This window comes from Pseudorca crassidens, chromosome 19, assembly GCF_039906515.1.
Source record: "Pseudorca crassidens isolate mPseCra1 chromosome 19, mPseCra1.hap1, whole genome shotgun sequence".
Classification (NCBI taxonomy): domain Eukaryota; kingdom Metazoa; phylum Chordata; class Mammalia; order Artiodactyla; family Delphinidae; genus Pseudorca; species Pseudorca crassidens.
In genome coordinates this window covers 38,119,635-38,136,307 of record NC_090314.1, presented here as the reverse complement: position 1 = coordinate 38,136,307, position 16,673 = coordinate 38,119,635, and the positions used below count along the sequence as shown (strand labels likewise).

Sequence of the window (16,673 nt, the reverse complement as noted above, 5' to 3'; positions counted from 1 at the left end):
CTGGCGTACCGCAACGAAGCGTAGCCCTGCTTGCCACAACTAGAGCTCACAGCAGCGAAGACCTAGCACAGCCAAAAATAAATAAATAAAATAAATAAATAAATAAAATGCCTATCAGCCTCCTTCCTTTTTCCTCCCAACATAACTGCAAATAATTTCGTTCAACGTGTAAATAATGGAGAAAAGTCCCAGTAAACCCAGGTTTACTGAATAAGGGTTATATTAACATTTCTTGTTTAATCTGTCCCACAACATCCTTGGAAGGTCAGAAATTCTAGCTGTGACTGGAAGAAGCTTCCAGTCCATTTTTGATATTGGCATTGGTGCCTCGTCCAGCTGAACAGTAGTTAATGTCTTGAGAATATTACCCATTACGTCACATCTTTTCATTTTGAATTGCCTTCAAATCTTAGAATGCTAAGATCAAGTTGGCTATATTGGGCTCTCCTGGCAGTCAGCTACATAACTTTGGCTACGGTTTTGACTCTGAAGCCTGCTTGTTATATTTCTGCAAATCTGAACTATTCCTTGTGGTTATCCACCATCTAGGTTAAGAATGAAAACAAGAAATAACTGTGTGATACCAATCTTAACCATTATTGAATAATTTTCACTTTGGCTTGCAGATTTATGCAGGTAATCCCCAAATCAGGAGGTAGACTCATTAAATGAACCTGCCTCTGTACACTGAGGAAACATAGGCTGACACCATCACCATTTAATGTTACTGTTACAAAATGTTCACCAGAGTTAGATGGTGATGTTGGGCTGTCCAGTTGCCCAAAGGACATCTGTCTCTAGGCCAGAGGGCTGTAAACTTCCTCTTGGATGCTTGTATCTTAGGGTGGGTGGTTCTGATGAATGGAATCGTCTTCCATCCCTGGTGGTTTCTTTCACAACTTGAACACTGTGTTCAGGTCAAGGACAGGAGAGGGTTGAGAAGGTTACACTACACACAGTTTTCTGTTGCACATCTTTTTCCTAAGTACTAATGATGACAATAGAGAAAATAATATTTGAATGGGAAATTTCCAAGTCAGGATAATTTAATGGAAGTGGTTTATTCATACTGTGTTTGATATTTCATCTGCCAAAAAGGTCAGGTTTCTGTACTTTATCACAAGGAGTCCAGGAGGATTGTCAGTTGGTGATCGTGAACGAATAATTACTTCCCTATTATTTTTTCTAGTCTCCATAGTTCACTTTTCTTACAGAAAAGAAGCTTCTCTACCCCCTTTCTCACTCCCTCTCTCTCATAATGGAAAGATGAAATGAAAAAGTTTTTTTTTTTTAAGTAGTTGTGTGCATGTGTTTTAGTTAGAATGTGATCTGTAGTTAGGCAAGATGGCAACTCCATTTTTTAAAATTTATTTACTTTAATCTAATCTCAAAAGGTAAACCTGGGTTTCCTTTCAAGGGAAACCAGTCCCTATCACATCTGATATAGGTTGGGTAGGTGGCTAGTGTTCTTATTTTGTTGTGTTGGCTTTTGCTGTTAATGTTGAGACTTTAGTCTGACTATTTTCAGAGCAGCTGAGTTCTATTACCCAGGACATCTCTTAGGTTTTTGAACCTCTCAATGGGTCCATTCTGATGACTGAAGTAAGTACCTCAGAAAAGAGTATATTTTCTCTATTAGGAACATTAGGTAAAGAGGGATTTAGGTAGGAAGAGCTTATGGTTTCCCTACCCACTGTTATCTACCTATTCTTTCCTTCCGTCTTGTTATGGCCTTGTCGCTGGTGATTTGATTTGATTTTTTTTTTTAATATATATCATCATCCCATTTCTTTTCTTTTTTTTAAACTATATTTATTTTTGGCTGCATTGGATCTTTGTTGCTGCACGCGGGCTTTTCTCTAGTTGTGGCGAGCAGGGGCTACTCTTTGTTGTGGTGCGCGGCTGGTGACTTTTATTACAATTCTATTTTGCTCATAAGTTATCAATAAAAGGTGAGACTTGGTTGCATTTTCTCCCTCCTCTTTGCTTTTTCCCTGGGCTGGGAGGAATAGGTCCTTCAGTCTGTGACTACGTGCTCAGGCGAGCCCTGGATTTATAATCACTTTCTTCTTCCACTCAGATGAGTGAATCGCCTGCGTTAAACAGGTGAAAACAATACTTGCACTTCGTTAACTATAAATACCAACATGCGGTTTACGACTCTGGCGCACACCTCTGGTCGTGGATTGGGGAATCAGAAAGTATTTCCTGCTTTAAAATGTTTGAGAAGCCGTCTTTCCAGCATACCAGTGTTGAGTACTCCAAAACTGTTTACCCTGTGATGCGGAAGGTGGTAGGGGGTTGTAGAAAAAGCGTTTGGGGAAATGTATATTTGCCCCCAGAGCCAAAAGCCCCACGCTTCTATTTGTGCTGCGCTGGTAAAGGACTGTACGGAGTATCCCTGAGATGGGGAGGGTTGAAGATGAAATGGAGATTCTTCAAGAAAAAGGCTGATAATCCAGGAAGGAGGAAGATTAAAAGGCAGCAACAGGAAGCATTTTGGGATCTGGTTGTCTTTCATGTCCGATTCAATAGTTGGGTGGGGGAGAATAAAAGTTCACTAAAATATAAAGGCAGTTGTTTCAAACTCCAAGTCGAGGGAACTGTGTGATGTGATATTAAGAACTACTATTACAGATAACTCTGTAAATTTCAGAAAGGACATTTATAAAAGTGCATCTGCAGTTTTTTCAGCTTAGATGAGAATCCCATGGATAATGGATGAATTTAGGGAATAAACTGATACTGCCCTGGAGAAGAAATATTTTTCCCAAAATATGAGAGTTTTTTTTCCTTAAAATATTTTAATTTTTTGGAGACAAAGGACCCAAGTCTGAATTACACCATGGATTGTATAGTAGGAGCTTGGTTTTTCCCTCTAATCCATCTAAGGAATCTCCATGTTTAGGTATCATGGAATGATTCGTCGTACAGCAAGAGGATAAATGATTTGGGGTATAAAATTGTCAGAATATGAGATGGTGTTTTTATTTAGCATGTATTTATAAATGAATAATTTGGGCTTATGTTTCTGTTTTGCACCCTCCTGGGATGCTGAACATTTGGTTTGTGGAATGAAAACCACCAGGAGTGTTTCCTTTTGCCTTATTCTGCCTTCTTTCCAAAAGTGGGAGAGGGAACAGGAAAGCTTTTAGTCCCTATATTATTTAAAACCTCTTAAAACTTTGAGACATCCTTTGTTATTTCTTAGCTAGAATCCCTTGACCCCTTTTAATGGTCTCTAATGATTTCTATTGTTTAAAGTCTGGTGTTGATTTATAAAGAAATACATTAGGAATTTAGAATCTGAATGGCTGAGGAATTGGGCTTCTCCTTGGCAGCAGCTTCCTCTGGGATCTCTCTCTTTTTTTTTTTTTTGGCCATGTGGCATGTGAGATCTTAGTTCCCTGACCAGGGATTGAACACGTGTCCCCTGTATTGGAAGCACGGAGTCTTAACCACTGGACCACCAGGGAAGTACCCCTCTGGGATCTCTTTACCACACTGTTTAGGATAAAGGTAACAGGACATTTGCATCTTAGTAATCTAGCTCTGTTTACTTTGTTTTTATTCCCTTTTCCCATTTCAAAGTTCTCTCCACCTCAGTTCTTTTTAACATGGATACGTATGTTCTTTGTCACGTTAACAATTAGGATCAGTTGTGTGGCCGGGACCCCACTCTCACTGACGAGCTGCTGAATATCCTCACGGAGCTAACTCAACTCAGTAAGACCACCAATGCTAAGGTGGCGCTCCGAGCACGCCAGGTAAGGACATGTGTTGGCTGTCCGGAGGGAGGAATGGTTTTCATAGACTGGGCAGTCCTAGATGCAATGAGATCTTCCTCCAGCACCTTCCAAAGGTCATGCAATTTCCCATGTATGTCTCATTGCCCTCAGAACAAACATTCTCACGTGGTATATGTTTTTTAAAGAGAAAGGAAAAGATTAACGTTAAGTTTTTTTAAAACAGGAGCCCTCTAGAAGCTAACACAACATTGTAAAGCAACTATACTGCAATAAAAATTAATTTAAAAAATAGGAGCCCTCCCCCCATTATAAAATCCTGTTATTATTCCCTACCCTTCCTAGTAAACCAGGGTCACGTGGAGGAAAGGAGACTGAGGGAAAGCAATAGGTTTAATATTTCTTACTTTCCAAAGGGAGCTTAGAAGCAGGTGAAAACTTTTAAGTGTATAGGAAAAAGTCAAGTGTGGAAAGCAAGAAGATAATGAAATGAATCTTTGGTGCTAGCAATCAGCACAACCCCAGAGCAGCCCAGTTTCACCCTGTAGTCTTCATTTCCATTCCAAAAGGTTTCAGCAGGGAAGCCAGGAGTTGGCACTCCCTTTGTGTTCCAGCGCATGGGCATCGACAAGGAAGCAGCATTTGAAGCTGTTCAGTGACCTTCTGCTTTCTCTACAATTGTATCCATGTCACTGAATTACTCAAAGTTATTGAACCTCTCAGTGACCTGCTGAGGGTATTCAGGTCCTACCGTGTCCCTGTTTTTGTTTGTGACACTGCTTTCACTCTCTCTGCCCGTCACATGCATTGGTGTTACATCCTGACACCTCCTCTTTGGGACTGAGTACCTGGGGCTGTCGGAGCAGCTTTTCCTAGTCTTTCCCCTTCAGAGTTGCAAAAGGCTAGCTCTGCTGCACCAACCTTCCCCACAGCTGTTCCCTGCCAGACCTGATTCCCCATTAACAGCTAGTCATGCAGTCCCCAGGACGAGCAGCTCTGCAGTGGTAAATCACATGCACTGATGGAACTTGATTGAAGCTGTTTTTTCTCCCTCCCCCTCCCTCTGCCCCCATGGGAAATTGCTCACAAGCAAATCATGGTAAGAGTCAACTGAGATGCAGTATTTGGTGGCCTTGGCTTTATGTTACAGGACCCAGAAGTTGTTTTACTTGGTCTCTGTTTTATCTTTGATGCCTGCACTTACAGATTTATATTTATTGCTTTTGTATCAGAGCTGCCTAATAGGAGCCTAGAATAATCACTCCCTCAGGAACTTACGCCTTTTATTTTGCTCTCACTCTAGGTTCTTATTGCCTCCCATTTGCCATCATATGAGCTTCGCCATAACCAAGTAGAGTCTATCTTCCTATCAGCTATTGACATGTACGGACATCAGTTTTGCATTGAGAACCTGCAGGTATACATTATAGCCCTTTTCTGCCACTCTGCACTCTTGTCCCCTTTATTCCCAAGCATAGTTGAAGTAATCAGTCAGTCAGTTTTGATTTTCTGTGTAATGAAGTTTCATACCTTGAATTTCTAAAATGATTTATACTTATGTGTTTTTTCTTCATAAAATGCTGTTAGAATTGTGGCTTAGCTTAAAAATTGAATAGGCCTGCCTTGATAGAAGTGTCCTAATGAAGTCTTCACCTCTTGCGCTTTTATCTAGAAGGTATTCTAGGACAGAATGAAGTGGTAGCACTGGTTGATTTCTGATATTTGAATCAGATGTATAACTAGGTAGTCGTTAGTCTTCTACAGGCAAAGCTACTTAAATAATCATTTAATTTTATTTTAATGCTTACTATTAAGCTTCATACAGAGCCAATTTTATTTATTTATTTATTATTATTATTTTTTGCGGTACGCAGGCCTCTCACTGCTATGGCCTCTCCCGCTGCGGAGCACAGGCTCCAGACGGCGCGCAGGCTCAGCGGCCATGGCTCACTGGCCCAGCCGCTCCGCGGCATGTGGGATCCTCCCGGACCGGGGCACGAACCCGTGTCCCCTGCATCGACAGGCGGACTCCCAGCTACTGCGCCACCAGGGAAGCCCCAGAGCCAATTTTATAAAAGAATATTGGCTAATTTTACTGCTAATTCAAAGAACCTTGACGACTATTTTTAAAACAACACCATTTTGTCAGGAATGACTTTCTATTTTTCTACTTGGAAATAATGATAATATTATTATACCTAGCCAAGGGAATCTTCAGGGTTTCTATCAGATTTCGTTCTGGGGAAACTAAAGAGGGGGGAAGGATGTTTTTGCTTATTTGGTTCATAGTTGAAATAGAGGGTTCAAAAATCAAAAATCTATGGCTTACCGTAGTGGAGTAGTGAGACAGTATATTAAAAGTTAAGTATGGGTATGTGTCAGAAAGGATAATAATAGCCATAAACACCTATATTAGCATATAATTAATGCACTGTTAATGCATTAGTCTAAGAATTTTATGTATATTAACTCTTCAACAGCCCTGTGAGGATAGGTATTCTTATTTTCCCCATTTTGTAGCTGAGGAAGCTGAGGCAGAGAGAAGGTAAGATCAAACATGACCTTCATAGACAAAATTCTTAAGTTTCACTAAATGCTTCAAATGCTAAATATTGTCCATTGGAATTGTTCTCTTATGGATGTAATGGTTTAAGCTTGTCTTTGTACCTTCCAGAAACTCATCTTGTCCGAAACGTCAATTTTCGATGTCCTGCCAAACTTCTTCTATCACAGCAACCAGGTCGTGAGGATGGCAGCTCTGGAGGTAGGTTCTCCTAGTAACGTGAGTTTTTTCTCAGTTTCTGGCTGACTCCTTTTGTCCATTTGGCTATTGTTATCTGTCCTTTTTCTTTGGCCTTAACGTTGGTTCTCAAGAGTAGAGAACCTTCCTCTTTTCCTCTGAAACAAATGGTCTTGCTTTTACTCAAGTGTGTCAACTCAATTAATCACCAGTTTCTGGGCTCCAATCACAGGAAAATAGCTGCTAGCATTTTTCAATTCTACTTACGAGGTATTTGAATTCTTCCATTTCATAATGATTAGGATTCCCTGTTAACACAATAAGTGAAAAAATATGTGGCTGATCAGAACAGTACCATTTTGTGATTTGGGCCAAATAAAATGGATTTTAGTTATATTCTGAATTGTCAAGCAGTTCTTATGAACTATTTCGGCATGAGAAGGAAAGTAATAACATTTAATGAACTGAGTTTTAGGTGCTTTATTTTTCTCATTTAATCCTACAATTACTTCATGAAGTAGAAGAAAGTGAGCCTCTGAGAGGTTAAGTGACTTGCCCAAATTCATATGGATAGTAAGTGGAAGAGTTTGCATTTGAACCCAGGTCAATCTGACTCATGACTTTTCTGTTTCCACTACAGCACACTACCTCATTAAGCACAAAAATTGCAGGCCCCAAATACTGCTGTAAAGTTGCCAAGTAGATGTTTTTTTTGAACATGAGGAAAAGGAGTGTCTTCAATGATTTTATGTGATATGATACCACTACAGCCCTTTGCGAGCTCTTTTGGGTTACTTTTTATTTGTATTCTGTGGGGAGACTGTAATGTGTGCTACTCAGTAAATATCAAAATTTGAAAATATCTAAGTGTTCTACAGTGTTTTTATGCCATTTAATGCAAAGTCTCCTGACGTACCTCACATGCTGATGTGTCCCATTTTATGTGCATGGCAAATTAGCTGTGAAGTACATGAGGTTGGACTGACGGGTTTTCCTGAGACGTGGCCTGTTGCTGTTTCTTTGAGTCAAGTTAGTGTATTTGAGAGATTATATGTCAACTTATGCCTTCTTGATTTTGCCTAGGGTTTGGGGGATATAAACACTGTAAAATCGATTTGGGCCAGTGGGAAAACGAAACAAAGATACAAGATAGTGAAAGAGTTAGACTGTACTTCAATTGTTTCTGTCTTCTATCTTCACTCCTCAGGTGGCCCAGAATCAGCACCTCTCATTTTTCTCCCTGTTTGCTTTTATTTTAATTAATTAATTAATTAATTAATTTATGGCTGTGTTGGGTCTTTGTTGCTGTGCGTGGGCGTTGAGTGGGGCTACTCTTCACTGTTGTGCGCGGGCTTCTTATTGTGGTGGCTTCTCTTGTTGCAGAGCACAGGCTTAGTAGTTGTGGCTCATGGGCTTAGTTGCTCCGCGGCATGTGGGATCTTTCTGGACCAGGGCTCGAGCCCATGTGTCCTGCATTGGCAGGCAGATTCTTAACCGCTGCGCCACCAGGGAAGTCCCTCTCCCTGTTTGCTTTTATTGTCTGTTGAAATCATCATGTGTAATGAATTAATAGTCATGGTTCTATATACTTTTGTGCTAACTGATGAAACTTTCTCTCGAGTTTAGGTCAGTGTGAAGGGTTTATAGCACACCTAGAGGTGTCCAGCAGAGGAAGGCTAGCTTTGTTTCCATTTATAGTCATGGGTATAGTTTTAAGACTCCAGCTTTATTAATTAAAGCAAGGTATGTATGTACGGGGCTTTGGGACTTGTCACCACAGACCACCTTCTTCCGCATCAGACACCTCTTTTCAAGACTGTCTTTTTCCTGGGCTAACCATCTCTTAGTTTCTGTTTTTGAAGTGTATTTACTGAGGATTACTTTTTAACCAGGTGTATGTTCGAAGGGCTTATATTGCCTATGAACTTAACAGTGTACAACACCGCCAGCTTAAGGACAACACCTGCGTGGTGGAATTCCAGTTCATGCTGCCCACCTCTCATCCAAACAGGTGAGTTTGAGCTGGTGTGTGCACCTGAGCCAACCAGAGCTCTATCAGAGTTAAAGGGAGGGTGGGGGTGGGTAATGTGTGTGTGACCATTCTGTATGGTTTTCTAAGCTAGAAATGTAGAGCAGAAAATGAACATGTTTAAACCATGAGAAGAAGAGCCTCTTGGTGTCCATTTCTTTTTTTAGTTTTTTGATCTTTGATCTGGAGAGAGAAAGTATGGTCTAATTAAGATAGAAATTTAGGATTACTCCATTCATCCTCTTTTGTTAGAAATTTATTTATTTATGGCTGTGTTGGGTCTTCGTTGCGTTGCGCAGGCTTCTCATTGCAGTGGCTTCTCTTGCTCTGGAGCATGGGCTCTAGGTGCATGGGCTTCAGTAGTTGTGGCACACAGGCTCAGTAGTTGTGGCACACGGGCTTAGTTGCTCCGCAGCATGTGGGATCTTCCCGGACTAGGGATTGAACCTGTGTCCCCTGCACTGGCAGGCGGATTCTTAACCACTGCACCACCAGGGAAGTCCCTTTGTTCATTTTTTTTTTTTTTTTTGCGGTACACGGGCCTCTCACTGTTGTGGCCTCTCCCGTTGCGGAGCACAGGCTTCAGATGCGCAGGCTTAGCGGCCATGGCTCACGGGCCCAGCCGCTCCATGGCATGTGGGATCCTCCCGGACCGGGGCACGAACCCGTGTCCCCTGCGTCGGCAGGCGGACTCTCAACCACTGCACCACCAGGGAAGCCCATAATCTCATTTATTTTTAAAGTATTCTGTGGCAGTGAAAACTTAGGAATTTCACCCACACATATGTTCATCTCCTCCCGTATTTTCATTCTTTTCAGTAATACCACAGGAAATACAAATAACCACAGCCAATCTTAAGCTCCATTTCTGCTTTATGGGCTTGGTTCTTCACTTTTTATTTCAAAGTACTATGTCTTTGGGGATCCTTAGTTATAGACAACAGAAATGGTTTTGTTCCAAATTGCCACTTCACCCAAAGCAATAGAAACTCTTCCTAGAGACAAAGAAGTGTGTGCTGAGACTTGCAGCCACTGGATGCCACTGTTGATCCAGGAGAGGTCAGCAGATGAGCAGTAGCATCTTCAGAAAAAGTACTTGTCTTCTTTGTCTGAGAAGGTCCTTTCACTTCTCTACCTCGAAAATACCTTATGGCTGGCAGAGAAAAGCATATATCCTTGATTTAGCAAGCATCTCTCGGTACATTTTTGCCTCCATGGATTTCAGAATCTCATTTTCTAGAAACGAATGGCTGTCCTTCAGCGAGCAGCGAGGTACTCATGGCACACGTGGGCTCGGTGCTCAGGCTTCTTTCTTTTCCTGCGTTCCTTGAATAATTGTAGAGAACTACATGCTAAACTTAATGCTCTTTGTAATTCTCGGAACATTCTCCTTTTCTTCCTGCTTTCTACTACCTCATCCCTTTGGGCAGTGATTTGTAGTCAGGCCACAGAGCTGCTTGTGATTTCCTTCCTTCCCTCATTGCTCCCCTTGCCTTTCTGAATTGCTCTCCCTGTCCTACTTTTAAATTTGAGGATCTGTGTCCAACTTGGTGAGGGAAAGTCGATTGGAAAATGAGAGACATGCTTCTTAACTGTTTGTTAAGAAATCTTATTCACCTTTCGATCTCAAGGGTGGTTATTGGTTATTGCTGATATGGTTTCAAAACTTGTATACGTGTCCCTCCCAACAACTGAGGTGTACACATTCCTCTGGATAAAGACCAGACCTGAACAGAGCAGTAATCCTGTCATCTTTCTAAAGTCTTCCTTGGTTGTATGTATACAGAATTATAAACTGCTGGATTATTATTATTATTAATGTAGATGTAAAGGTGAAGATAGGGAAAATAAAGGAGGAAAGAGAAAATAGTCTTTGTGGAAACCAGAAAACTAAAATTGCTTTAATGTTTTTTAGGTCTAAAATCCTTTTGTTAGTTTAGGAATAGAAGATGTATTATCAGATTTAATTACAGAATGCTATATTTAATTTTAGAGCATGGCTTATTCAGTTATTACAGATTTGCTACTTGAATTTAGTTTTGTAAGATTTTATATTTTCTTATAAATGTTTCTGTTACAGTTTGGAGTTATGACCTTATCCTGACACCAGTTGGCATACTGCAATTCAATTCTGACACTTACCACCTGGGGTTAGATCAGATGCCACTAGTTAAGGGCTCAGTTCTTCACAAAACTACCTCTACTTCAGATGTGGCCACAAGTTGGGTTCCCAGGCCACCCACACTTCTGACCAACTGGCTACAAATTTGGGGGTTCCCATGACCCCTTCAGGTTCAATAATTCACTAGAACAACTTAACAGAACTCAGCAAAACACTATACTTACGATCACAGTTTTTTTAATAAAAGATACTGATCAGGACCAGACAAGTGAAGAGATACATAGAGTAAGGTCTGGGGGGTGGTGGGTGGGTCCTGAACATAGAGTTCTTTCCCTGTGGAATCAGGGTACCTTGTCCTCCCAGCATATCAGTGTGTTCACCAACCAAGAAGTTCCACTGAGCTTCAGTGCCCAGAGTTTCTATCAGGGTTTCATTACAGTGTCACGATTGATTGACTCATTGGCCATGTGATTAAACTCACTCTCCAGCTTGTCTTCCCTCCCCAGAGGTCCAGCTGACCCTCTCATCACATGGTTGGTCTTCCTAGTGAGTAGCCCCTGTCCTGAGTTATCTCTTAGCATAAACTCAGGTGTGATCCAAGGGGCACATGAATAATGAAGGCACTTCTATTACTTGAGAAGTTCCAAGGATTTAGAGTCTCTCTCCCAGGAACCAGGGACAAAGGCCAAATTCTTTATTATACCATAGGCCTGCAACCCTTACAGAAGAATTCTAGGGTATCTTAGTTTTAGCTAGTTTTGAGTCAAGTTCCAACTTTTTTTCTAACCTCAGTACTTTTGTTCTTTTCTGTTCTTACTGTTTTGAACAAGCAGGCCGTAAGCATTATTGTTTCTAATTCTACAGAAATAAATTACAGGAGACTGTCTACCAGCGTTTATTCCACTCTCAGTTCCTGTAAGGCTCAAGGACGCAGTTATGTCCACTAACCTCTAGATCAGTGATTCTCAGAATTATCTGCAAAGTATTTTAAGCATACACATATGGGTTCCTGGCTCTTAAGATTCTGATTAATTCTGAACCAGAGTCCAGGGGACCACTTCTTGAAAAAGCTTCTCTGATAATTCTGTTGACCATCTACAATTGAGAATCACTACTACTAGACCAGCACTGTCCAATAGAAATATAATGCAAGCCACATATGTAATTTAAAATTTTCTAATGACCATATTTAATAAGAAACAGACAAAATTACTTTTAATAACATTTTATTTAACCATTGTATCCAAAATACCTTTTATTTTTCTTTTTGGCTGGGCTGCATGGCTGGTGGGATCTTAGTTCCCCAACCAGGGATCAAACTCCTACTCTCTGCACTGGAAGCGTGGAGTCCTAGCCACTAGACTGCCAGGGAAGTCCCTCAAAATACCATTTTAATACGTAATAAAAAGTTATTAATCAGATATTTTCCATTCTTTTTACAAAGTCTTTGAAATTTAGAGTGTATTCTCTACTTCCAGCATGTCTCAATACAGGCTAGCCATATTTCCAGCACTTCCTAGCCACATAGACAGCTCAACTGTAGACCAAGAATTAATTAGGACAATCACACTGAGTCCTCTTTGTTTGATGTTAATGGTAGTATCCCTAGGAGAGATTTTTTTTTTCTTTTTACAAACTTTTATTCTTATATTGCTTATTCTTGGTAGTTACAGCAATCATCCACTTCTGATACTGTAGCTATACTACAGTATTTTACACATGCTTTAAAAATTGTTCAGTGAGAACAGAGAACAGGCATATGAATATACATATTTTACATATCTAATGCTAAACAGAATTTTATATTTCCCCAATATTATATTTCGGGTTAACAAACCAAAAATTCTTGGGGGAGAAAACATATACATTCTTTAACCAGTTTTTGCATTTTCTTTCCTGGTACTTGGTCTTCCCATTTCTAGCCAGACATTCTTTTTTTTTTAAATGTTTATTTATTTATTTATTTGGCTGCGTCGGGTCTTAGTCGCAGCACGCGGTCTCTTCGTTGCTGCGCATGGGCTTCTCTCTAGTTGTGGCATGTGGGCTCCAGAGCGTGTGGGCTTAGTTGTCCTGCAGCATGTGGGATCTTAGCTCCCCGACCAGAGATCAAACCCACGTCCCCTGCATTGGAAGGCGGATCCTTTTTTTTTTCTTTTTCTACATTTATTCTTTTTTTTTTAACATCTTTATTGGAGTATAATTGCTTTACAGTGGTGTGTTAGTTTCTGCTGTATAACAGTGAATCAGCTATACATATACATATATCCCCATATCTCCTCTCTCTTGCATCTCCCTCCCACCCTCCCTATCCCACCCCTCTAGGTGGTCACAGAGCACCGAGCTGATCTCCCTGTGCTATGCGGCTGCTTCCCACTAGCTATCTGTTTTACATTTGGTAGTATTTATAAGTCCATGCCACTCTCTCACTTCATCCCAGCTTACCCTTCCCCCTCCCCGTGTCCTCAAGTCCATTCGGAAGGCGGAAGGCGGATTCTTAACCACTGGACCACCAGGGAAGTCCCCAGACATTCATTTGAAGTAGACTAAACTTGTCCAGCAAGTCCTTGGGAGTATCTCTCTAAGCTGTATTATCAAAGCAAGACTACAGTCTCTTGTTGTGTATGGGGTCATCTGGTGGAATTCTATTCCTGTGGTTTGTTTTTGACTAGTGATTTAGCCCCCGTGGCTTGGGATGAAACATGGCTCTTTGTCTGTAAACTGACAATAGCAGAGTATTTTTTCAGGAAAATGCCTTAGATGCCACTTGGATTGAAGACCGTGTCCCATTTGCACGTTTTGATTTTTAGAGAAGCAGGCAAAACACAAGCGGCTGCCATTGCAAATAAGTGGAGCAGCCTCTGAGAAGGGAGAAGAAACACCCTTTTCAGCGCATTTGGGCAATTTCTTGGACATTTTCTTATACTTAAAAATTTTTTTAAATTTTATTGTGGAAAGAACATTTAACATGAGATCTACCCTCTTAAATTTTTAAGTATACAATATATTATTGTTGATTTTAGGTACATTGTTGTACAGCAGATCTGTGATGCTTATTCATCTTGTGGACTGAAACTTTTGTTTGACATTTAGTTACTCTGTGTTTCAGTATAATTTGCCTGTTTTTTTCTAATACTCCTCACAATATTTTTTTTTAAAAAAAGGCAGCAGATGACTAAACAATTTCTTACCTCTGTGACTTTCTCATCATCCTTCTTGCTAGGCAGGCTTCAGCCAAGGTATGTCATCTACTTCCTGATCTTCTATGTAAGACTTTCAAATTTTTATGGGAACTGTAGTTGCAACTTACTCGGTGTCCTCAGGTCTTATGCACCAGAGGATCCAGATATTAGAGCTTTACTAAAGGAAGCTCCTGGCCTAGATATACCCTTTTCTTCTTAAGTTCCTTTCACTTGAACAGCAGCTACACTTGACTTAAGCATAGTAGGAAACCTATATATTTATATATGGAACACCTATATATATGGGAAATGTGTGGATTTTTTTCCTTCTTTATCTTCTTAGCGTATAAGGACTATGTCCAATTGTATGTGAATTTTTTTGAGGGGAGGGGATTTTTGCTGTCATTTTTTAAAGGTGATTTGTAGCCAGTTAGCAGTTGTCCTTAGAGGAGAAATGAGGGAGTTTCTTGCGTCTTTTTCTTGGTGCAGGAGTATGCAGGAGTAGTCAGGATAGCTGGTCTGCACTAAGAGGACATTTTATTATTATTCAGACTTTTAGGACTTAATTCTTTTGTCTAAGATTCCATCAGGCCAGCTCTTTAGTGAGTTCAACCAGTATTTTACATGGATTAATCCTGGAGCTCAGACTGTTATCATTCAGCATTCCTTTTTCTCTGTCTTCTTCCAGGGAGGCTCAGGGTTTAGAGCCAGAGGTGGTGTGTGTGTGTCTTTTTTCTCATTCTGAAACCCTACTTTTAGCACTCTGTGGTGCTGGTGATGGAAAAGCTTGTTACACTAAAGCCTCTTCCTGAATGTATTTTTGACGATTCATCAAATCATTTGACATTCACGATTTTACTTAGCTTTGGACATATTAAGTAACTCAGAATAATCTGGAAACAAATAAGTTCTTTAGTCAGCCTATGTATTTGATCTTCTAAAATATTTATACAAACATATGTAAAGTATATTATCCCATAAACTCTGTGGCTATGCATATGGCTGTGCATATTATGACAGTCTGGGAGTATGAAATTTAAAACTCCAAATGATTTTCATAAGTAATACATATTAGTGAACATAGTCCATTTTTTTAAACTTTTAATCTGTGATGCAAATAAGAAGCACCACAATTGATGCAGAAGATGGAAGTCCATTTTGTTGTATATTTCTGTACGTACATGATGGGTGAAGACTTACTGGTGTTTATTTCCACCTATTTCTTACATGGAAATCCATACTTTAGTTAATTTGAGTTGCACTGCACTTTCTCTGCTATTTGCTCCTTGTGAATTTGGCCTTCTATGTTATAATGTTTTAATTCAAGCATTTTCCTCTTCTCCCATCTCGCATCCAGAAGAGGTCGGCTGTGTTCTCCCCTGATACCACATGTTTTGGCCATGACTGAGTTTGGGCTGCTTGGCACCTTCAGAGTTTAGCTGTTGGTGGGTGGCCTCTGGGCCTTCTTTTCATGAAGAAGGTTGTGAGGAAGTTTAGAAATCAGAAGCCTTCTATGGGGCTAATCGGCAGCCCATTGCCATTCTTGAGGATTCTGATCATCTTTGATACCCAGAGATTAGACCCTTCTTTGGCTCATACTGAGACACTCAAAAGTCATCCAACTTGCAGCATTTTTTTAGCAGTGGGAGCATTTGGTTGTAGTTAGCAGGCCAGAATGAGCAATAAATAAATAAAACTCTACAGTGCTTGCTTCCTTCATGCAGGGTAGTCTGCTGATAAGATGCAAGCATCTGGCATAAGAGAAGATTCTCAGCAGGTTTAAGTGCTTTCCTGTATCCATGGCTCAGCTTCTGGTCTCTGCTGTGTTATTTTGGCACTCTAGCCTTGGAAGATTGGAGAGTCGAGTTTAAAACTCTCAATATATCATTAGGGTAGCCCAAGGTCCCTTCTTGTCAAGGAAGACTAGCTGATTCCAGGGGGAAGGAAAAGCAGAATCTAGGGCACCTGTAAATCCCTGTAGTTTTGTGCTGTGGGTTTGTAGCTAATTATATAGCAGGCAATAGTAATATGTTGTAGCTCTGTTGGCATACTTGTTTCAGAAAGAGCAAAATCTTCCAGCAGAGCCAAGAAGGGGCTTTAAAGGGGCTGCAAATGAATGAAGCCACGATCATTTTATTGTAAACGAAAGCTCTGCAGTGGAGTCCGGGCATCTGAGCTGCAAGGAGGTGGTGGGGGAGATGCCAGTAGAAATACGTGGTTCAGATGTGTTCTACAGCTCTTGATCTGGATTCTCCTGCAGAAGCATAGTCACACAAGGAGACCACCACTGGTCACAGCCAGTCAAATTGCTGTTTCTCCTATGGTACTGCTGTTAGTGACTGCCAGTAGGTTATTCAGCCAACCTCTTCTGATTCTGCTTTGCTGCCTGATTTCAAAAGATTTGCCCTATCCTGGCTCTCAGTTACAGCTTGATGTAACCACTGCTTGTTTGCATGCATCCCCATCATTTTCATATAGGGTCTTTTTTTTCCCTTCCAGTTAGAAGGCAAAAGAATCAGGAGCATTTTTATATGATAAAAGATTTATGTAGGGCCAGCTAGAATCAAGCAAAATGAAATTCAGCTGGAAGGGATGGTAAAAGGCTCAGAGAACTTGTGACTGCCGGAGAAGTTGGTGTTCCTTAAATAAAGAGGGTTCAGCCAGCAGGCAGCAACTCTGACTTTGCTTTCGTATTGAAGCAGGCTCTCCAGCCATTCTAGGCAGGCAGGTCAGTAAAGTCAGAGGTGACTTAATGCCGAACGCCTCAAAATTCAAAGGATTTCTCTTGTCCTTTTTTAAATTTAGTCAATATTGATGTGGAATGCTAGCCTCAGGAGCTGAGATGAGAAAATGCCAG

At 40.6% G+C, this 16,673-nt stretch overlaps 1 protein-coding gene across 7 annotated transcripts in view; it reads left to right on the top strand.

Moving 5' to 3' along the window:
• Positions 1–16,673, top strand: part of ACACA (acetyl-CoA carboxylase alpha) — a 272,316-nt gene that overhangs the window by 139,974 nt on the left and 115,669 nt on the right. For all 7 annotated transcript variants that reach the window (XM_067717545.1, XM_067717544.1, XM_067717547.1 and 4 more), the window contains 4 exons: positions 3,654–3,767; positions 5,050–5,163; positions 6,421–6,510; positions 8,379–8,497. In XM_067717545.1, coding sequence (XP_067573646.1) covers positions 3,654–3,767; positions 5,050–5,163; positions 6,421–6,510; positions 8,379–8,497 — 437 coding nt within the window. The remainder of the gene's footprint in view (positions 1–3,653; positions 3,768–5,049; positions 5,164–6,420; positions 6,511–8,378; positions 8,498–16,673) is intronic.